General features: G+C 53.6%; 2 protein-coding genes across 2 annotated transcripts in view; one reads left to right on the top strand and one right to left on the bottom strand.

Moving 5' to 3' along the window:
• Positions 1-6,547, bottom strand: part of NEURL4 (neuralized E3 ubiquitin protein ligase 4) — a 35,959-nt gene extending 29,412 nt beyond the window's left edge. Inside the window, exons 1-5 of the mRNA XM_039337817.1 lie at positions 6,535-6,547; positions 6,263-6,441; positions 3,586-3,970; positions 1,706-1,771; positions 43-326 (exon numbers count right to left, since the gene is read on the bottom strand). Of these exons, the coding sequence (XP_039193751.1) occupies positions 43-326; positions 1,706-1,771; positions 3,586-3,970; positions 6,263-6,441; positions 6,535-6,547 (927 nt within the window). The remainder of the gene's footprint in view (positions 1-42; positions 327-1,705; positions 1,772-3,585; positions 3,971-6,262; positions 6,442-6,534) is intronic.
• A 715-nt stretch (positions 6,548-7,262) lies between these two features.
• On the top strand, positions 7,263-18,781 carry ELP5 (elongator acetyltransferase complex subunit 5). Its single transcript, XM_039337903.1, has 8 exons — positions 7,263-7,703; positions 8,606-8,666; positions 9,324-9,404; positions 11,561-11,787; positions 14,142-14,335; positions 16,354-16,464; positions 17,045-17,145; positions 18,267-18,781. Exons 1-8 carry the CDS (start codon positions 7,652-7,654, stop codon positions 18,373-18,375), a joined length of 936 nt encoding a protein of 311 aa, XP_039193837.1. The 5' UTR covers positions 7,263-7,651; the 3' UTR covers positions 18,376-18,781.
• Positions 18,782-19,216: the final 435 nt, after the last annotated feature.

The following is a 19,216-nucleotide window of genomic DNA, read 5'->3' as shown; positions in this document are numbered from 1 at the left end:
GGCGCTGCTGCGGGGAGGGAGGGGCCGGGAGCACCCCTTTACCTCAAACATCTCGTTGTCCCGCAGCGGGCGGTTGGTCATGACCACACCGTTGTTGAACTCGTCCAGCGGGCGGCGCCTCTCGGCCGTCGTGTTGTTGTTGCTGAGCTTGATCAGCGTGCCGCACTTCTCGTGGAACAGCAGGGCGTCGTTGGAGGTCATGGGGGGGGCTCCGCCGGGGGCCGAGTCGGAGGGGGGGCTGCCCAGGTTGACGTTGAGCAGGCTGCCGTTGTAGGCCGACAGGATGGCGTTGCTCACCACCTCCGACAGCTCCATGCTGGAGAAGCCTGCGAGGGGGTGTGGGTTTTGCGTGGGACGTCAACACGTGGCGTTGGGGCCCCCAGCAGCCAATCACCAGGAGACGGGGAGTTCTAGTCCCGCCTTAGCCATGAAAGCCAGCTAGGTGAGTTTGGGCCAATCACCAGGAGACGGGGAGTTCTAGTCCCGCCTTAGCCACAAAAGCCGGCTGGGTGACTTGGGGCCAATCGCCAGGAGACGGGGAGTTCTAGTCCCGCCTTAGGCATGAAAGGCAGCCAGGTGACTTTGAATCAATTACCGGGAGATGGTGAGTTCTAGTCCCGCCTTAGCCATGAAAGCCAGTTGGGTGACTTTGGACCAATCACCAGGAGATGGGGAATTCTAGTGCTATCTTCTCATGAAAGACAGCTAGGTGACTTTGCACAATAACCAGGAGATGGTGAATTCTAGTGCCGCCTTAGGTCTGAAACCCAGATGGTGACTTTGGACTAATCACCAGGAAGTGGTGAGTTCCAGTGCTATCTTCTCATGAAAGACAGCTAGGTGACTTTGGCCCAATCACCAGGAGACGGTGAGTTCTAGTTCCGCCTTAAGCATGAAAGCCAGATGGTGACTTTGAGTTCTAGTCCCGCCTTAGGCATGAAAGCAGCCAGGTGACTTTGGGCCAATCACCAGGAGACGGGGAGTTCTAGTCCTGCCTTAGGCCTGAAAGGCAACTAGGTGACCTTCGGCCAATCACCGGGAGACGGGGAGTTCTAGTCCCGCCTTAAGCATGAAAACCGGCTGGGTGACTTTGAGTCAATTACCGGGAGATGGTGAGTTCTAGTCCCGCCTTACCCATGAAAACCAATTAGGTGACTTTGGGCCAATCACCAGAAGAAGGTGAATTCTAGTTCCACCTTAGCCATAAATGGCAGCTAGGTGATTTTGGGCGAATCACCAGGAGACGGTGAGTTCTAGTCCCACCTTAGCCATGAAAGCCAGTTGGGTGACTTTGGGCCAATCACCAGGAGACGGTGAGTTCTAGTGCTACCTTATCGTGAAAGACAGCTAGGTGACTTTGCACAATAACCAGGAGATGGTGAACTCTAGTGCTGCCTTAGGCGTGAAAGCCAGCTAGATGACAGCTATCTGGGTAACTCTGGGCAATCCCTCTCTCACAGTTCGCCCCACCCCACAGGGTTGTTGTTGTGGGGGGGGGAACAGGAAGGAGCAGTAGTAATTACATTCGCTTCTTTGAGCTCTTGATAAGAATAATAAACGCGGGGAATAATATATAAAAACAGTAACGAAAACCAGCGCTTCCTATCGCCAGGGGAGGCAGCCGGCGCACCACTTCCACCTACAAATTATCACATTTTTCCCAGAGGAACTCAACTTTTGCACCCCGGAGAGAGAGAAGACTCACCGTTCTCCGATTCCAGGCTGCTGGGAAATTTATCCGGCCGGGTCTGGTTGCAAGGCGCTTCCAGGGCTACCCAGAGGAGGAGGAAGAGGAGAGGAAGGAAAAGCTGTCAGACGTGCTTCCGAGAGCAGACACAGGCCATGATGGCTGGGAACAGGCCAAGAATCGTGGCTCAAGGTTCTGAAGGGGCAGCTAACCAGGACTGCCCACTTCATCTTGAGTGCCAGGCGGGAGACGGTGGTTTGACCTGCCTTGGTGCCCGCTGGGTGCTTTCAATTCCTGCCCTTCAGATGTAAAGTGTGCCCAGCCACCTGCAGCCCAGAAGCCCCCCCAGGGGTAGCTAATAATAATAATAATAATAATATTAATAGTAGTAGTAGTAGTAGTAGTAATAGTAAGTAATAATTTGAATGTTCAGTTGACTGAGGTTCACATCTAATGAATAATAACAATAATAATAATAAAGTTGGAAGGGACTTTGGAGGTCATCTAGTCCAACCCCCTGCTCAGGCAGGAAACCCCATACCATTTCAGACAAATAATAATAACAACAGCAACAATAATAATATAAAATAATAACAATAACAATACTAATAATTTGAATGTTCAGTTGACTGAGGTTCACGTCTAATGAATAATAACAGCAGCAACAATATAAAATAATAACAATACTAATAATGATTTGAATGTTCAGTTGACCAAGGTTGATGTCTAAATAACAACAACAACAACAACAAGTTGCAAGGGATCTTGGAGGTCATCTAGTCCAACCCCCTGCTCAGACCATTTCAGACAAATAATAACAATAATAATATAAAATAATAACAATACTAGTAATTTGAATGTTCAGTTGACCAAGGCTGACGTCTAAATAACAATAACAACAATAACAATAATAACAACAATAACAAGAAGAATTTGGAAGGGACCTTGGAGGTCATCTAGTCCAACCCCCTGCTCAGACAGGAAACCCTATATACCATTTCGGACAAATGGCTGTCCAGTCTCTTCTTAAACATATAAGGAAAGCATATAAGAAATGGTTGCTGGAATTGGGTATGTCTAGTTTAATGAAGAGAAGGTCGAGGGGGGACATGATAGCAGTCTTCCATTATCTCAGGGGCTGCCCCAAAGAAGAGGGAGTCAAGCTGTTCTCCAAAGCGCCTGAAGGCAGGACAAGAAGCAACGGATGGAAACTAAGCAAGGAGAGAAGCAACCTGAAACTAAGGAGAAACTTCCTGACAGTGAGAACAATTAACCAGTGGAACCACCTGCCTCCAGAAACGGTGAATGCTCCAACACTGGAAGTTTTTAAGAATAGCCTGGACAGCCCTTTGTCTGAAATGGTATAGGGTTTCCTGCCTGAGCAGGGGGTTGGACTAGATGACCTCTAAGGTCCCTTCCAACTTTATCATTATTATTATTTTTAAAGAGGAGGATGAGGAGAAATAAAAGGATAATAGAGTTGGAAAGGACCTTGGAGGTCATCTAGTCCAACCCCCTGCTCAGGCAGGATACCCTACACCATTCCAGACAAATGGCTGTCCAGGCTCTTCTTAAAAACTTCCCGTGTTGGAGCATTCACTGCTTCTGGAGGCAGGTGGTTCCACTGGCTAATTGTTCTCACTGTTGGGAGGTAATAGGGTCTCCTTCCTGGACAGGGGGGGGGTTGGACTAGAAGACCTCCGAGATCCCTTCCAGCTTTGTTATTCTTCCTTTTTTTAAAAGAAAATTGTATTGGTTTTCTAGTTTCTACATTTGAATATTTGAAAGGCAACGCAACTCTCTTATTCTGGATTCTATCACTCACACCTGGCGCTACACCTGCCCTGGTTATCTTTCTGTTTGCCCCAACAATTCTCCGGTTTTTTGGGGGGGGCTACCTTCATCGTGAGAGGCTCCTTCTTCCGCCTCCTCCTCCACCGGGCTTCCCGGCACCACCGTGATCTGGGTGCACTTGCCGTAGAGGTCGACCACGGCCCAGACCCGGGGAGGGATGCCGGTGGCCGCCACGCCGCAGTCCTGCCCGTTGACCCAGAGGCGCAGCTCCCCGCCGGCCGTCCGCTGGACGCCCACCCGGTCGCCTTCGCCCAGCTGGTCCAGGTCCTGCCCGTATTCCTCCAGGATGGAGCGCCCGTCGCGCAGGACGGAGCATCCAGAAATGATCCAGGAGCCCCCCTTGAGGCCGGTGGCGCTGCTGGGGAAGTCCAGGTGGTTGGGGTCCAGGGCGGTCACTCCGATCTCCAGGGATCCGCTCCAGGAGTTGACCTGAGGGAAACAGGAAGAGAACGGAATAGAAACCAGAAGGGGCCTTGGAGGTCGTCTAGTCCAGCCCCCTGCTCCACCAGGAGGGCCTTGACCATCTCAGACCGGCGACTGTCCAGTCTGTTAAAATCAGTGGTTCTCAACCTTTTTAATGCCGCGACCCCCAACCGGTCGTAAGTCGAGGACTACTCAACCGGTCGTAAGTCGAGGACTACTCAACTGGTGCAGTACCGTTTGCAGAATGGGACTTTTGGTAGGCTCAGCAGGGCAGAGACAGCCTGGACAATTCCTATTGGCTTTGGAAAGCCAATAGAATGAGACTCTATTCAAGAGAGTCTCTTCTATTGGCTTTCAAAAGCCAATAGAATAAAAGGGAGGAGCCCAGCTAAGGAAAAGGGGGAAAAAAATGGCGGACTGCGTTTGGCGACCCCCGTGAAATGGTCGTTCGACCCCAAATGGGGTCCCGACCCAGAGGTGGTCAACCACTGGTTAAAATAAAATCTTGTTAAAAGCGGGATTCGCACTCGACGCCCGCAAATGGGGCTTAGGGAGAACTTAGACCCGTCAGATTCCTGCGAAGAGGCAGTTTTGGGGAATTCTGGGGAGGGGGGGGTCAAGCTTTCTGAGACCCCCAGTCTGGGTTGGGGGGGTTTGGGAAAGCCACCCTGGGTTCTGGGAGTGTTTTCTGAGTGGGGGTCCCTGGTGGTCTCTTTCTTTGCCTCCCCCCTTTTGCAACCCGGAGAGCGATAAGTGGGAAAGGGAAAGGACAGGTGTTGGGAAGAAATGGGGGGGGGTTGGGGGGAATAAGAGGAGGGGTATCCTCTTTCCTCCCCAAGGGGGGGCAGCTCTGCACCTCCAGCCTCTCCCCCGCCAGCCCTGAGGCTCTGAGCACAGAGGGCAGCTGCCCATCTCCATCAGCCAAGATCTCCCTGTGGCCTCCTTTCTTTTGAGGACCCCTCCCACATGATCCCGAGGCTCTGCCCCCTTCCGAGGGAGGAGGGGGAGGGCAGCTGCCCAGTTCCATCCCCCAAGCCCCCCACCCTCATTTGGGGAGCAGTCCTCCTCCTGAAGACCCTCCCCTGTTCTGCTCATCTGGCCCTTTCCCCTGCGACCCCCCCAAGGGTCTCCCCCCTCTCATAGTGCGCCCTCTCCATCCCCAAGACTCCCCCCCCACTTTCCTGGCTCTGCTCCTGCAGACCCCTCCTCTACGACCCCCCACCACCACTGGCATCATCTGGGGACCCCTCTCTCCTGCCTGCAGCCCCCTCCCCTAAGACCCACAAGGCTCTCCCCCCTCCCACAGAGCATCTCCAGGCCCAAGACCCCCCCCACTTCCTCGGCCTTCCTCTGGGGACCCCTCCCTCCTGCAGCCTCCTCCAGAAACCCCCAAGGTTGTCCCCCCTCCCACAGCACATCTCCATCCCCAAGAGGCCCCCCCCACTATTGCCTCGGCCTTCATCTGGGGACCCCTCCCCTCCCTCTGGCAGCCCCCCTACTGAAACCCCCAAGTTTATCCCCCTCCCACAGTGCATCTCTGTCCTCAAGACCCCCCCCCACTTCCTTGGCCATCTCGAGACCCACCCCTCCCTCCTGCAGACCCCCCTCTACACCCCCAAGGTTCTCCCCCCTCCCACAGGGCATGTCCATCCCCAAGACCCCCCCCCACTTCCTCGGCCTTCCTCTGGGGACCCCTCCCCTCCTCCTCTCCCTCCTGCAGCCCCCTCCCCTAAGACCCCCAAGGCTCCCCCTCCCACAGCGCATCTCCATCCCCAAGACCCCCCTCCCACTTCCTCGGCCTTCGTCTGGGGACCCCTCCCCTCCTCCTCTTCCTCCCCTGCGACCCCCAAGGCTCTCCCCCCTCTCACAGCGCATGTCCATCCCCAAGACCTCCCCTCCTTCCTTGGCCATCTCGGGACCCTCCCCTCCCTCCTGCAGCCCCCCCTCTACACCCCCAAGCCTCTCCCCCTCCCACAGCGCATCCCCATCCCCAAGCCCCCCCCACTTCCCCGGCCTTCGTCTGGGGACCCCCTCCCCTCCTCCTCTTCCTCCCCTGCGACCCCCAGGCTCTCCCCCCTCCCACAGCACATGTCCATCCCCAAGACCCCCCCCTTCCTTGGCCATCTCGGGACCCCTCCCCTCCCTCCTGCAGCCCCCTCCCCTAAGACCCCTCCAGGCTCTCCCCCCCTCCCACAGCGCATCTCCATCCCCAAGGCCCCCCCACCATTGCCTCGGCCTTCCTCTGGGGACCCCTCCCCTCCCTTGCTCCCCCTCCCCCCCCGCAGCCCCGGGCCTCACCTTGCGGTCGATGCGGACGGTGAAGACGGCGCCCGGGGCGAGGGGCTCCCGGCTCAGCACCAGCCCGTGGTTGAACTCCTGGCCGGGTTGCGAGCGAGCCGCGCTCCGCCCGCCCCGCGACACCGTCACCAGCCGTCCCGTCCGCGGGTGCAGCAGCGGCGGCGGGGAGGCCCCCCCGCCGCCGCCCCCTCCCCCGCCGCCGCCACCGCCTCCGCCCAGCATCCCGCCCCGACCAGGCCCCCGCAGCAGCAGGGCGCCCGGCCGCGCTTTACGGCAGAGGGGCATGTCGCCGCCGCGGCCGCCGCCGCCACCGCCGCGCTTGACGGCCGCGCAGGACGACGCGCCGCTCTGCCTAGCAACATGCTGGCGCTTGGCGGCCGCGCGGGAGCAGCGGCGGCCCTGCCTAGCAACGGCGCCGCGCTTGACGGCCGCGCGGGACGACCGGCCCCCTGCCTAGCAACGGCGCCGCGCTGGACGGCCGCGCGGGGCGACCGGACACTGCCTAGCAACGGCGCCGCGCTTGACGGCCGCGCGGGACGACCGGCCCCCTGCCTAGCAACGACGCCGCGCTTGACGGCCGCGCTGGACGACCGGCCCGCTGCCTAGCAACGGCGCCGCGCTTGACGGCTGCGCTTGACGACCGGCCCCCTGCCTAGCAACGGCGCCGCGCTTGACGGGCCCGCTTGGCTACCGGCCCCCAGCCTAGCAACGACGCCGCGCTTGACGGCCGCGCTTGACGACCGGCCCCCTGCCTAGCTTGACAAATGTCTTTTACGACGGGCGGCTGTTGCCTAGCAATATCTTCGCTCTTGCCGGCCGGAGGGGCCAACCGGCCGCCTGGTAGTAGCGCCGCCGCGCTTGACGGCCGTCCTTGGCAACGAGACCCTCAGCTTAGCAACGGCGTCGCGCTCGACGGCCGAGGGGTTGTTTGTGGCGGCTGGCCTTCCCTCAAAGGGACCGTCTGGGGGGGGGGTGGTGTGCGGAGGTTGTGGTCGCTCACGGGACGGGGCTGGGAGAGCCGTGGCCGCCCGGCCCTTCTCGCGCGCGCCCCACGGGCTTTGTAGGGTCCGGCGAGAGGAGGAGGAGGTGCAAAATCTGGAGCGTCTTTTGTGTTTTGCTTTAAGAAGAGCCGACATGGCGCCGAAACCTCTCTTCTGCGCCCCCCCCACAACTCCTTTCGAAGGCAAAAAGTCAAAAACGCTCAAAGCGGGGTTTCCCCCCCCCAATCAGGCACTCGGTTAGCCACCTATGGCCTTCCGCGGCGATGGAGGTGCCCGCCGGCAGGGGGCGCGCAGGGTCCTTTCTCGGCTGTGGCGTTTTCGGGCGGCCGTTCGGTGACGTCATCGGAGCGCGCGGGCGGCGCCTGCCGGAGCGAAGAGCCGCGCGGGGATGGTGGAGGCGCTGCTCTCGGGGGCCGCCGAGGGGCTCATCCTGATCCGGGGTGAGCGGCCGGCCCGGGGCGGAGGGGCCCCTCTTGAGGCCGAGGCTTCCCCCCCACACCCGGCCTGGCCCTGCTGCCCCCCCCTCTGCTGTGGAGGGGCGCCCCCCCTTCATGGGACAGGGGGAGGGGCTTCTTAGCCCAAATAGGAACGGGGATTGCTACTGGTGGCTAGCTTAAAGCTGGGCGGAATCTCCTGGTGGCCTCCCATCCCTCCCTGCGCAGGATCTCCTGGTGCTCTATCGCATTCAGAGGATCCCCTGGTGGCCTCCCATCCCCCCTGCAGGGGATCCGGTGGTCTTCCCGCATGCAGAGGATCTCCTGATGGGCCTCCATCCCCTTCAGGGGATCTCCCCGCAGTCTGTCGCATGCAGGGGGTCACCTGGTGGCCTGCCATCCCCTTCAGAGGTCTGGTTGTCTTATCGCATGCAGAAGATCTCCTGATAGCTTCCCATTCCCTCCAGGGGATCTCCTGGTGGCCTCCCATCCCCTCACGGGACCTTCTACTGCAGTGGCCCCCAACCTTTTGAGCACGAGGGATTTGGTGGACCGGAGGAGGAGAGGGGGCATGGTTTCAAATGCTGCTTGCATCCCGCACGTGGGGCTTCATTTGTTTGCGTGGCCCAGTTCCTGGCATGCTGCATCCCAGTGCCGGTCCACGGACCGGGGATTGGGGACCTCTGATCTAGTGGTCTGTTGCATGCAGGGCTTCTCCTGGTGGCTTCCCATTCCTCACTGCAGGGGATTTCCTCCTAGTTTATCACATGCAGAGGAGCTTGCAGATTATAAAAGGAGTAAAAAAATAGTTATAAAAATTAAAAGAGCACAGAATTAAAAGATCATTGAGAACTATACGAAAACTGAGCTTAACCTAAAGGACTTATTTGGCTTCTTCCCTGGCGCAGATTCCGTTGCTTGCGAAGGGCGCCCCCTGCTGAAGAGCTTCGTCGTGGCTGCCGCCCAGCGGTGAGTTGAGAGGCTTTGAATTCGTTGCTGTATCAAATCGATAGGCCACCCACCCATCTGGCTTGGCAAAACATCCGGGACTGCTTGATGCCAGCCCACAAATGGGTTGCCCACTAGCTGTCGGGTTTCTGTGGGAAATGGGTATTTGTTTTTTTATTTATTATTAAATTTGTATTCCGCCTATTCCTCTGCCAAGTAAGTGACTCTGCGCTGCACCTCACAATTCCACATCAGCCACTCATCTTTCCCATACTGCTGGGGTTGATGAACATTGTAGTCCATACTGCTGCAGAGGTCCTCCCTCTCCGGATGGATGGGGTTGGATGGATGGATAGGTAGGTAGGTAAATTGACAGACAGACAGACAGACAGTAGATAGATAGATAGGTAGATAGATAGATAGATAGATAGATAGATAGATAGATAGATAGATAGATAGGATGGAGACAGAGGAGAGGGATGGATGGATAGATGGATATAGATAGATAGATAGATAGATAGATAGATAGATAGATAGATAGATAGATAGATAGATAGATAGATAGCTACGGGGAACAAAATAGAGTGGACTAACCTACATTCAGCTGCCAGGACCAATACAGTCTTTCCATTTAGGAATTACAGAAACCTAAAACACATCTGGCTTTTCTTCTCTTAGGGTAGAGTCCATCCACGTTCTCAGCTTTGAGCTGCCAGAATTGGAATTCAAGGCTGGGCTGAGCTCTGAAGTGACCTCCCGGTAAGTCCTAAATTTGTACTTGTGTGTGTGTGTGTGTGTGTGTGTGTGTGTGTGTGATTCAAAAGCGGGGAACGGCAACTGTGTGTCAGTCCAGAAATGAGGCCAACATTTAGTTGGGAAAAAAAAAAACTTTGGCGCTCGCCAATGTGAAATGAGCTTCCTTCCACTCGGCTTTCTGGATTTGTGTGGGTGGCTTGTTTTTGCGGTTCAGTGTGTGGTGTACACAGCCAGCAAGCCGCACAAGGCAAGCCCCAGGTTCTGATTGTTTAGCGCTGAGAATGGATAGTTCTGCCAGAAAACCACCAAGCTCGGAGAGCACCGAGGATTCCTCGTTTTAGCTCTTGAGAGACAAATATTCCTTTAAGCGACCGTTCAGAGTTAAAACAGCCCTCCAAAAACCGACTTTCCCGCAGTTTTTCACACTTGCGACTGTCCCAGCGTCCCCACGATCAAAATTTGGCTTCTTGGCAAATGACTCGTATTTATTTATTTATTTATAACAGTTTATTAATTTTACAGTTTTACATTTAAGTATTTAAAAAGGCAATGTGGCGACGGGGTTAATCAATACTTCGATAACCAAATCTTTAGTGCAAATCTCAGGCTGCCACATCAGATATTTCTTCTCTTTTTCCCTTCACATTCACTGTCTCGTATTCCTGCTAGTACAATTCTAGTTGTATCAACTCAATAAAAAAAATCATGATTACGTTTATATGTCTCGTATTCCTGCTAGTACAATTCGAGTTATATCAACTCAATAAAAAACATCATGATTACGTTTATCAATAAATTTTTAGCCGATACCTATCTTAACTACATTCAATCTTCATAAACAGTCCATGTCCTGTTGTTAATTTTTGCCCAGTTTTTAGTCTTTCATCAATATTCCAATTGAACCTTTGATGTTTATAATTTCCTCGCCTCAATTCATAACAAAATATAATGTCCAAAATACACATTGTGCGACCTTCCGGCAAGTAAAGTCAACGGGCGAAGCCAGACTCACTTAGCGCTGTGTGATTTAACTCCTGCAGTGATTCGCTTCCTCTTTCCGTGACGTATTCAAGATGAAAAATGAATAATATTTACATGTTACTTATACGTAAGGATGTAGGTCTATATACACGTTGTATATAGTAGGTTTTAAATGTGCATTATGTACCTGGGGAGGAAGCCACTCATTGTCATTTTTAATAGGTGCCGTTGTGCCCACGGGAAAAAAAATGACAATAAAGTTTATCTACCTTGCTCAATAGTAGCAACTGTGAGGGGATCTCGGAGTCCTAGTGGACGATCCCTTAAATAGGAGCCAGCCGTGTGCTGCAGCTGCCAAAAAGGCCAACACAGTGCTGGGCTGCATTAACAGAGGGATAGAATCAAGATCACGTGAAGTGTTAATACCACTTTACAAGGCCTTGGTAAGGCCACACTTGGAATACGGCATCCAGTTTTGGTCATCCCAATGTAAAAAAGATGTTGAGACTCTAGAAAAAATGCAGAGAAGAGCAACAAAGAGGATCAGGGGACTGGAGGCTAAAGCATATAAGGAACGGTTGCTGGAATTGGGCATGTCTAGTTTAACGAAGAGAAGGACGAGGAGGGGATAGGATAGCAGCCTTCCAGTATCTTAGGGGCTGCCCCAAAGAAGAGGGAATCAAGCTATTCTCCAAAGCCCCTGAAGGCAGGATGAGAAGCAACGGATGGAAACTCATCAAGGAGAGAAGCAACCTAGAACTAAGGAGAAATTTCCCGACAGCGAGAACAATTAACCAGTGAAACAACCTGCCTCCAGAAGCGGTGAAAGCTCCAACACTGGAAATTTTAAAGAAGAGACTTGAACAGCCATTTGTCCGAAATGGTATAGGGTTTCCTGAGCAGGGGGTTGGACTAGATGACCTCCAAGGTCCCATCCAACTACTACTACTACTACTACTACTACTACTACTACTACTTCTTCTTCTTCCTCTTCCTCTTCCTCTTCCTATTCTTATTATTATTCTTATTATTATTATTATTATTATTATTATTATTCTCTAAAGCTGTAGCCAGAAAAGCCGTAAAATGGGGGGCAAACGTCTCGTTTAGCGACAGAAACGTTGGGCTCGGCTGCGGTCGTACGTCAAGGTCTTACCTGTCGCTCGCTCTCCTTCCAGGATCTTGTTCCACGATGCTTTCCCAGATCCCCTGGGCTGGTCCGGGAGGGGGAGCGCCTTGACCCTGGGAGAATTCTCCGCTTCGCAATTGGCCTCCCGCCTGGCCGCAGCCTCCCCGGGATCTGCCACGGTGGTGCTGGACTCCCTCAGCTGGCTGCTCCTCCGTCTTCCCTTCCCCTCCGTCTGCCAGGTGTTGGCACAGCTGCCCAGGAGAGCCAGTGCTGCTGGTGAGCGAAGGGGGGGGCACGTGGGGGGGGGGGCTGCTGACAATATTGGTGGTGGGTTTTTTGATCCGGTCCAGGTTTCCTTGGATCTTTTTCAGCAATTTGTTTAGCTTTTCTTTACTATTCGATTTTTATCTTGCCTTTATAAATCACTCGAGCTATTCCTGGCTCTGCTCTTCCCTGAAACAACAGCCCTGTGAGGTGGGCTGGGCTGAAGGAGAGGGACTGACTCAATGTCGCCCATGCCTAAGGCGGGACTAGAACTCACTGTCTCCTGCTGATTGGCTCAGTCGGCATTCACGCCTGAGGCGGGACTAGAACTCACCGTCTCCTGGTGATTGGTCCAAAGTCACCAAGCCAGTTTTCATGCCTAAGGCGGGACTAGAACTCACCGTCTCCTGATGATTGGCTCAGTCAGCATTCACGCCTGAGGCGGGACTAGAACTCACCGCCTCCTGGTGATTGGTCCAAAGTCACCAAGCCAGTTTTCATGCCTAAGGCGGGACTAGAACTCCCCGTCTCCCGCTGATTGGCTTAAAGTCAACCAGCCAGCTTTCATGCCTAAGGTGGGACTAGAACTCACCGTCTCCTGGTGATTGGCCCAAAATCACCCAACCAGCTTTCATACTTAAAATGGGACTAGAACTTACTGTCTCCTAGTGCTGGGCACAGAGTCACCCAGTGGGCTTTCATGCCTAAGGCGGGACTAGAACTCACTGTCTCCTGGTGATTGGTCCAAAGTCACCAAGCCAGTTTTCATGCTTAAGGCGGGACTAGAACTCCCCGTCTCCCGCTGATTGGCTTAGTCAACCAGTCAGCATTCATGCCTAAGGCGGGACTAGAACTCACCGTCTCCTGGTGATTGGTCCAAAGTCACCCAACCGACTTTCGTGCCTAAGGCGAAACTAGAACTCGCAGTCTCCTGCTTTCTAGATCAGCGCCTTAACCCCTTTACCCCACTGGCTCTTGAATAGAAGAAAACCTGCACAGGCAATCCTCACCTTACGACCACAGTGAAGCCCAACATTTATATCGCTAGGTGAGAAATTTGTCTAGTGAGTTTTGCCCCTCTTTACGACACTTTTCTGCCTCGGTTGTTAGGTGAATCACTGCAGTTAAATCAGTAACTGGTCGTTAAGCAAATCCGCCTTCCCCATCGACTTTGCTTTGTCAGAGGGTCACAGAAGGGGATGGCGTGACCCCGGGACACGGCGACCGTCGTAAATACGAGTCGGTTGGCAAGCGTCCGAACGTTGATCTCGTGACTCTGGGACGCTACAGCGGTCGTAAGTGTGAAAAACGGCCCTGGGTGACTCTATTCGTTGCCGTTGTAATCTCGGCCACTAAGTGTTGTAAGACGAGGACCGTCTGTATAGCTAGGGGCCCGAAGACCCTAACTCAGTGGTTCTCACCCTGTGGGTCGGGACCCCATTTGGGGTCAAACGACCATTTCACGGGGGTCGCCAAACAACGCAGTCCGCCATTTTTTCCCCCTTTTCCTTCGCTGTGCTCCTCCCTTTTATTCTATTGGCTTTCGAAAGCCAATAGAAGAGACTCTCTTGAATAGAGTCTAATTCTATTGGCTTTCCAAAGCCAATAGGAATTGTCCAGGCTGTCTCTGCCCTGCTGAGCCCGCCAAAAGTCCCATCCTGCCAACGGTGCTGCACCAGTTGAGTAGTCCTCGACTTACGACCGGTTGAGTAGTCCTCGACTTACGACCAGTTGGGGGTCGCGGCATTAAAAAGGTTGAGAACCACTGCTCTAACTCTTTTGCTGCCGAAGTGGGAGGAAGTCAAACTTTCCGGCTGAGTTTGAGCCCACAAGCCCCATATCCGGGGTGGCGTAAATCTCTTTTTATGGGGTCGCTTAAGGATCCATGCCGACTGGATCTCGGGATACCAGACGGGCGGCAGACAGCCTTCAAAACACAGCAATCAAATTGAGACACAAGTCAGGAATTTCCTCGGCATTTACTCCACCAGGAAGCTCACTTTGGGCACGGATCAGGATTTCCATCGCGCCCCGATTCCCCCCCCCCTCTCCCATAAAGCGGAGAGACTGCAGAGGAAGGGACTACAAGAGAGTAAGCAGGCCACAAATAGGTGTACATATCAAAAGGACTGGGTTAGCGCCCGGGAATTCTGGGCGTTGAAGCCCACCCGTCCGAAACTTTCCCCAAAAAACTGATTTAGCCAAAAGAAGGAGGGCCATTTGTCTGGGGGTGGTATAAGGCAGGGGGTCTTCAAACATGGGCGTTCTCCGTGAATCCTGACCAAGGTCTGCGTGAATCCTGACCTTTCTGGAGAAATCCCTGCCTTGGGATGTCCTCAAAAACCTTCTCTCGCCCCCCCCCCCAGGGCTGAACGTTGTCCGGATGGTGGCCCTCGTCCACGAGGATTTGCACCCGCCCGCCCAGCTGGAGGTGCTGAAGACGCTGGCCCGCCTGGCGGTGATGCTGCAGCCAGGACCGGAGAGCGGGCGAGGCGGGGAGGGGACCCCCCAAACGGCTGTCGTCCTCCACAGGAAGAGGGGGGGCAGGTTTCTGCAGAAGGTGAGGGGGTGTCCAGGTGGGGCTGCTTTCAGCCAGGGCTCCGGGGGTCAGGGAGGGAGGGGAAGGTCCTTTTCCTCCAGCGTCAAACGAGGTCGATGAGAGCCGTGGAGTTCTGCCTAACAATAATAATAGTAACAACAACAACAATAATAAAGTTGGAAGGGACCTTAGAGGTCATCTAGTCCAACCCCCTGCTCTGGCAGGAAACTCTACACCAGGGGTAGGCAACCTTGGTGTCATGGTTCCGAAAAGAATTCCTGAGCCAGCATGGGGGAACTATGGCTCCCTTGATGACTGGTGGACTTCAACTCCCAGAATTCCCCAGCCAGCATGGGGGAACGATGGCCCCCTTGAGGACTCCTGGACTTCAACTCCCAGAATTCCCCAGCCAGCATGGGGGAACTATGGCTCCCTTGATGACTCATGAACTTCAACTCCCAGAATTCATGAGCCAGCATGGGTGAACTATGGCCCCTTCATGACTGGTGGACTTCAACTCCCAGAATTCCTCAGCCAGCGTGAGGGAACTATGACCCCTTGATGACTTCTGGACTTCAACTCCCAGAATTCCTGAGCCAGCATGGGGGAACTATGGCCCCTTCATGACTGGTGGACTTCAACTCCCAGAATTCCTCAGCCAGCGTGAGGGAACTATGACCCCTTGATGACTTCTGGACTTCAACTCCCAGAATTCCTGAGCCAGCATGGGGGAACTATGGCCCCCTTCATGACTGGTGGACTTCAACTCCCAGCATTCCTGAGCCAGCATGGCTCAGCTTGGAAACCTCTCCCTTTCCCCTCAGCATGGCTGGCTCAGGAATTCTGGGAGTTGAAGTCCACCAGTCATAAAAGAGCCCAGGTTGCCTACCCCTGCCCTACACCATTTCAGACTAATAACAATGATACTGATGCTGATAATAAAGTTGGAAGGGACCTTGGAGGTCATCTAGTCCAACCTCCTGCTCAGGGAGGAAACCCTATACTGTTTCAGACAAATATGTAATCAGAATAGAAGCTGGAAGGGACCGTGAAGATCTTCTAGTCCAGCCCCCCTGCTCAAGCAGGAAACCCTATACCATGGGTAGGCAACTTTGGCTCTTTTATGAATCGTGGACTTCAACTCCCAGAATTCCTGAGCCAGGCACGCTGCCTGAGGAATTCTGGGACTTGAAGTCCACGAGTCATAAAGGAGGTCATAGTTCCCTCACTCTGGCTGAGGAATTCTGGGAGTTGAAGTCCACCAGTCATAAATGGATCAAGGTTGTCTACCCCTGTCCTATACCATTCCAGACAGGTGATTGTCTAGTCTTTTTTTAAAAACCTCCAGTGATGCAGCACCCCAACTTCTGGTGGCAAGCTGTTCCACTGGTTACTCACTGTCAGGAAGTTTTTCCTTAGTTCCAGGTTGCTTCTCCCCTTGATTAATTTCCACCTGTTGCTTGTCCTGCCTTCAGGCGCTTTGGAGAATAGGCGGGACCCCTCCCCTTCTTTTTGAAAGCCCTGCACCTCCCTTTTTGCCACTGAGATAAATAAGTTTCTCAGTATGAAAATTCAGGGAGTCCTCGACTTTATAACGGTTCTCTTTAGCGGCCGTTCAAAGCTACGACGACACTAAAAAAGACATGACTTAGGACCGGTTTTTCAAACTTACAACCCTTACAGCATCCCCACCATTAATGTGATTAAAATTCAGACTCTCGGCGACTGACTTGCGTTTACGATGGTTGCCCTGCCCCGGTGTGTGTGTGTGTGTGTGTCCCATGATCGCTTTTGCGACCTCTTGACCAGGGGAACGCCGGATTCGCTGAACGACCGTGTTGCCAACTTCATAACCGCGGCCGCTCGCTTGGCGGCGGCGGCCAGATGAGTCGTCCGAATGGGGCGGAATTCATTTAGCAACTGTCGTAAGTCGAGGACTACAGATCGTTGGAAGATTTGGGCTTTGCTGAGGAAGGCTGAGGCAGGTTCTTTGGATACACCCCCCACCCCCCTCACCCTTTCTGCCCTTCCCTCCCTAGACACAACTCTTCAGCGTCCTCCCGGGGTTTGTGTTCAAATTCCTTGGCGAGCTGCCACCTAAAGGCGTTTCCAGAGAGGAGGATGCGGAGGAAGGACGGGAACCAGCCGCGGTACGTGCCTGGCCGGTCTCAGGCTTGTGGCAGATATATTTGAGCGGGGTTTGGTTTGGTTTTGGGGGGGGGATTCAGATGGGCTCTCTCAGGAAGAAGGACATCAGGAAGGGCCAGGTTTGCTGAGCACACAAGCATTTTAGAAATAATGCGTTATTTTAAGTAGTCCTCGGCTTATGGGACCAGAATTTCTGCCGCTAAGTGGGAGGGTTGTTAAAATGAGCCCCGGCTGACTTTTAGGACACTTTTGGCCCCGGTCGTTCAGCAAATTGCCTCACCTACGAGAATTCCCTGGCGCTAATGCCGTCCTTTTGATATATACACCCATTGTGGCCTGCTTACTCTCTTATAGTCCCTTCCTCTGCGGTCTCTCCGCTTTATGGGAGAGGAAGTGGGAAATCAGGGCACGATGGTGGGGGAAAAAACCAGGCAAGGCTGGATGGGGAAATCGGGGAGTTGAAGCCGAACCGACTTAAAAGTTGCCGAGGCTGAGAAGACCCTGGGCTAAATTCAACCTTCCCAGAGAGATCTTTCCTTTCTTCTTGATGCATGAACCCCGTTGATCTTGGGATCTTTCCAGGTTGATCCGACAGCCCGCCTGACCTTCAACCTGCACCTCACGGAGGCCGAGCGCCAGGCCAGGGAATCGGTGCCTCTCCCGTACCACTTCAGCGAGGAAAAGTAAGGGCCTGCGTGCATCTCTCGTTATTTCGCTGTTGAACGCGCTGCGTATTTTTATTTATCCGTCGATTAAATTCATATCCTGCCCGGCTCACTCGGCAAAGCAACTGTGAGCACCTTAGAATGTTTGGCGAGGAGAGAAGCTGCTGTGCAAAAAAATGGATTAATCTGCAAAAAAAGTCGGTTAAACGGAGACCATTTAGCCGGTTTTGGGTGCAATGGACCGATATTTAGTTGGCACATTCGTTATATGGGGGAAAAAATGTGTTACAATTCAGTTGGCACATTCCTCAAGAGCCAGTGTGGTCTGGTGGTTAAGCCACCAGGCTAGAAAACAGGAGATGGCTTGTTCTAGTCCTGCCTTAGCCATGGAAGCCAACTGGGTGCCTTTGGACCAATCGCCAGGAGACGGTGAGTTCCAGTCCTGCCTTTCGCATGAAAGCGGGCTGCGTAATTTGGGGCCAATTGCCACGCAATGGTGAGTTCTAGATATAAAAGTATCCTGAGCAGGGGGTTGGACTAGATGACCTCAGAGGTACCTTACAACTTTACTATTATTAAAACCTCCAGTGATGGAGCACCGGCAACTTCCACAGGAGGGATGGATGAGAGAGATGAGAGATTTTAGACCAGGGGGTCTTCCAACTTGGCCCTTTGATGACTGGTGGACTTCAACTCCCAGAATTCCTCAGCGGGGCACGCTGGCCGAGGAATTCTGGGAGTTGAAGTCCACAAGTCATCAAAGAGTCCTAGTTCCCTCACGCTGGTTGAGGAATTCTGGGAGTTGAAGTCCACACGTCATCAAAGGGTCCTAATTCCCTCACGCTGGCTGAGGAATTCTGGGAGTTGAAGTCCACGAGTCATCAAAGGGTCCTAGTTCCCTCACGCTGGCTGAGGAATTCTGGGAATTGAAGTCCACCAGTCACAAAAGGGTCCTAGTTCCCTCACGCTGGCTGAGGAATTCTGGGAGTTGAAGTCCACCAGTCATCAAAGGACCTTAGTTCCCTCACGCAGGCTGAGGAATTCTGGGAATTGAAGTCCACAAGTCACAAAAGGGCCAAGTTGGAAGACCCCTGCTTTAGACAGACAGGCAGACCAATATTTTTTTTCTCCTCTTCCAGGAAATCCTCACTGCTGCAGACCTCGACAGAGGAAGCCAAGATCTACTATCAACCCGATGCCGCCGATGACTTTGACGACGAAGATCCAGACGACGATTTAGACGTGTGAAGGAGAAATGGCTTGTTTTTCCAGATCTGGAACCGGAACCTTTTTACGTCTATCTGGACCGCTCTTTTTCTTTTGCAACTTGGGAACGATGGCGGACAGAAGCAATCCACTGCCGGGAACGGTCTGGCAGGACAAAGCGGAACCTGGGGCCATCCGAACAGGATAAACACAGTCCAGATTTGCTTCCCCTGGGAAAGGACACGGATAAGAAATGGCCTTCAGGAAATCGGTTTGGAATCCGGATAAGAAGCCTTTGCTGAAGGTGATGAGGACAGTGAAAAGCGATTTGGCGTCCCCCCTGTCCTTTTTTGGGAGCGATTCGTAGCCAGTAAACTATTTTGAGTGCCAATATGACCGGCTCTGTGGCTTTTAACGCAATAAACGATCACAGTATTTGCCACTATTACCAACGTACCCCGTATGCGTCTTTCTGTGCATTTAAGATTTTGCAATGGACTAAACTACTTGTGTGGGTGACTTACAATACATGACTGCGTCTTTGGGGCAATATAAACTCCGTAGAATAGTGTTTCTCCAGCTTGACCCCTCTGAAGATGGGTGGACTTCAACTCCCAGAATTCCCCAGCCAGCCTGACTTCCTAGGAATGTGCTCAGGAAACTGTCAGCCCTTCACAGGGGATGAGGCTGAGGGTGGAACTCCCAGAATTCCAGTGGGCCAGCTAGGGGATCTGGGAATGGACCTTCCCACACAGTTACAGATGACTTTTGACCCTCTGGCTAGGGGATTATGGGAGTTGAGGCCCACCCAGCTTAAAATAGGCTGGCTGGGGGATTCTGGGAGTCGAAATCCAACCATTTTAAAGCAGGCTAGCTGGGGGGT

This window comes from Crotalus tigris, unplaced genomic scaffold (assembly GCF_016545835.1).
Source record: "Crotalus tigris isolate CLP2741 ecotype Arizona unplaced genomic scaffold, ASM1654583v1 scf7180000017690.20705106771:4171800, whole genome shotgun sequence".
In the NCBI taxonomy this organism is placed as follows: domain Eukaryota; kingdom Metazoa; phylum Chordata; class Lepidosauria; order Squamata; family Viperidae; genus Crotalus; species Crotalus tigris.
Note: the sequence above shows the minus strand (reverse complement) of the source record. Positions and strands in the feature narration are given on the sequence as shown.

Excerpts from the sequence above, each read along its gene's own strand:
- ELP5 (XM_039337903.1), top strand. The coding sequence starts at position 7,652 with ATGGTGGAGGCGCTGCTCTCGGGGGCCGCCGAGGGGCTCATCCTGATC. Across the intron at positions 8,667-9,323 it reads GTCGTGGCTGCCGCCCAGCG|GGTAGAGTCCATCCACGTTC; the intron begins GTGAGTTGAGAG and ends TTCTTCTCTTAG. Across the intron at positions 16,465-17,044 it reads AAGGACGGGAACCAGCCGCG|GTTGATCCGACAGCCCGCCT; the intron begins GTACGTGCCTGG and ends GGATCTTTCCAG.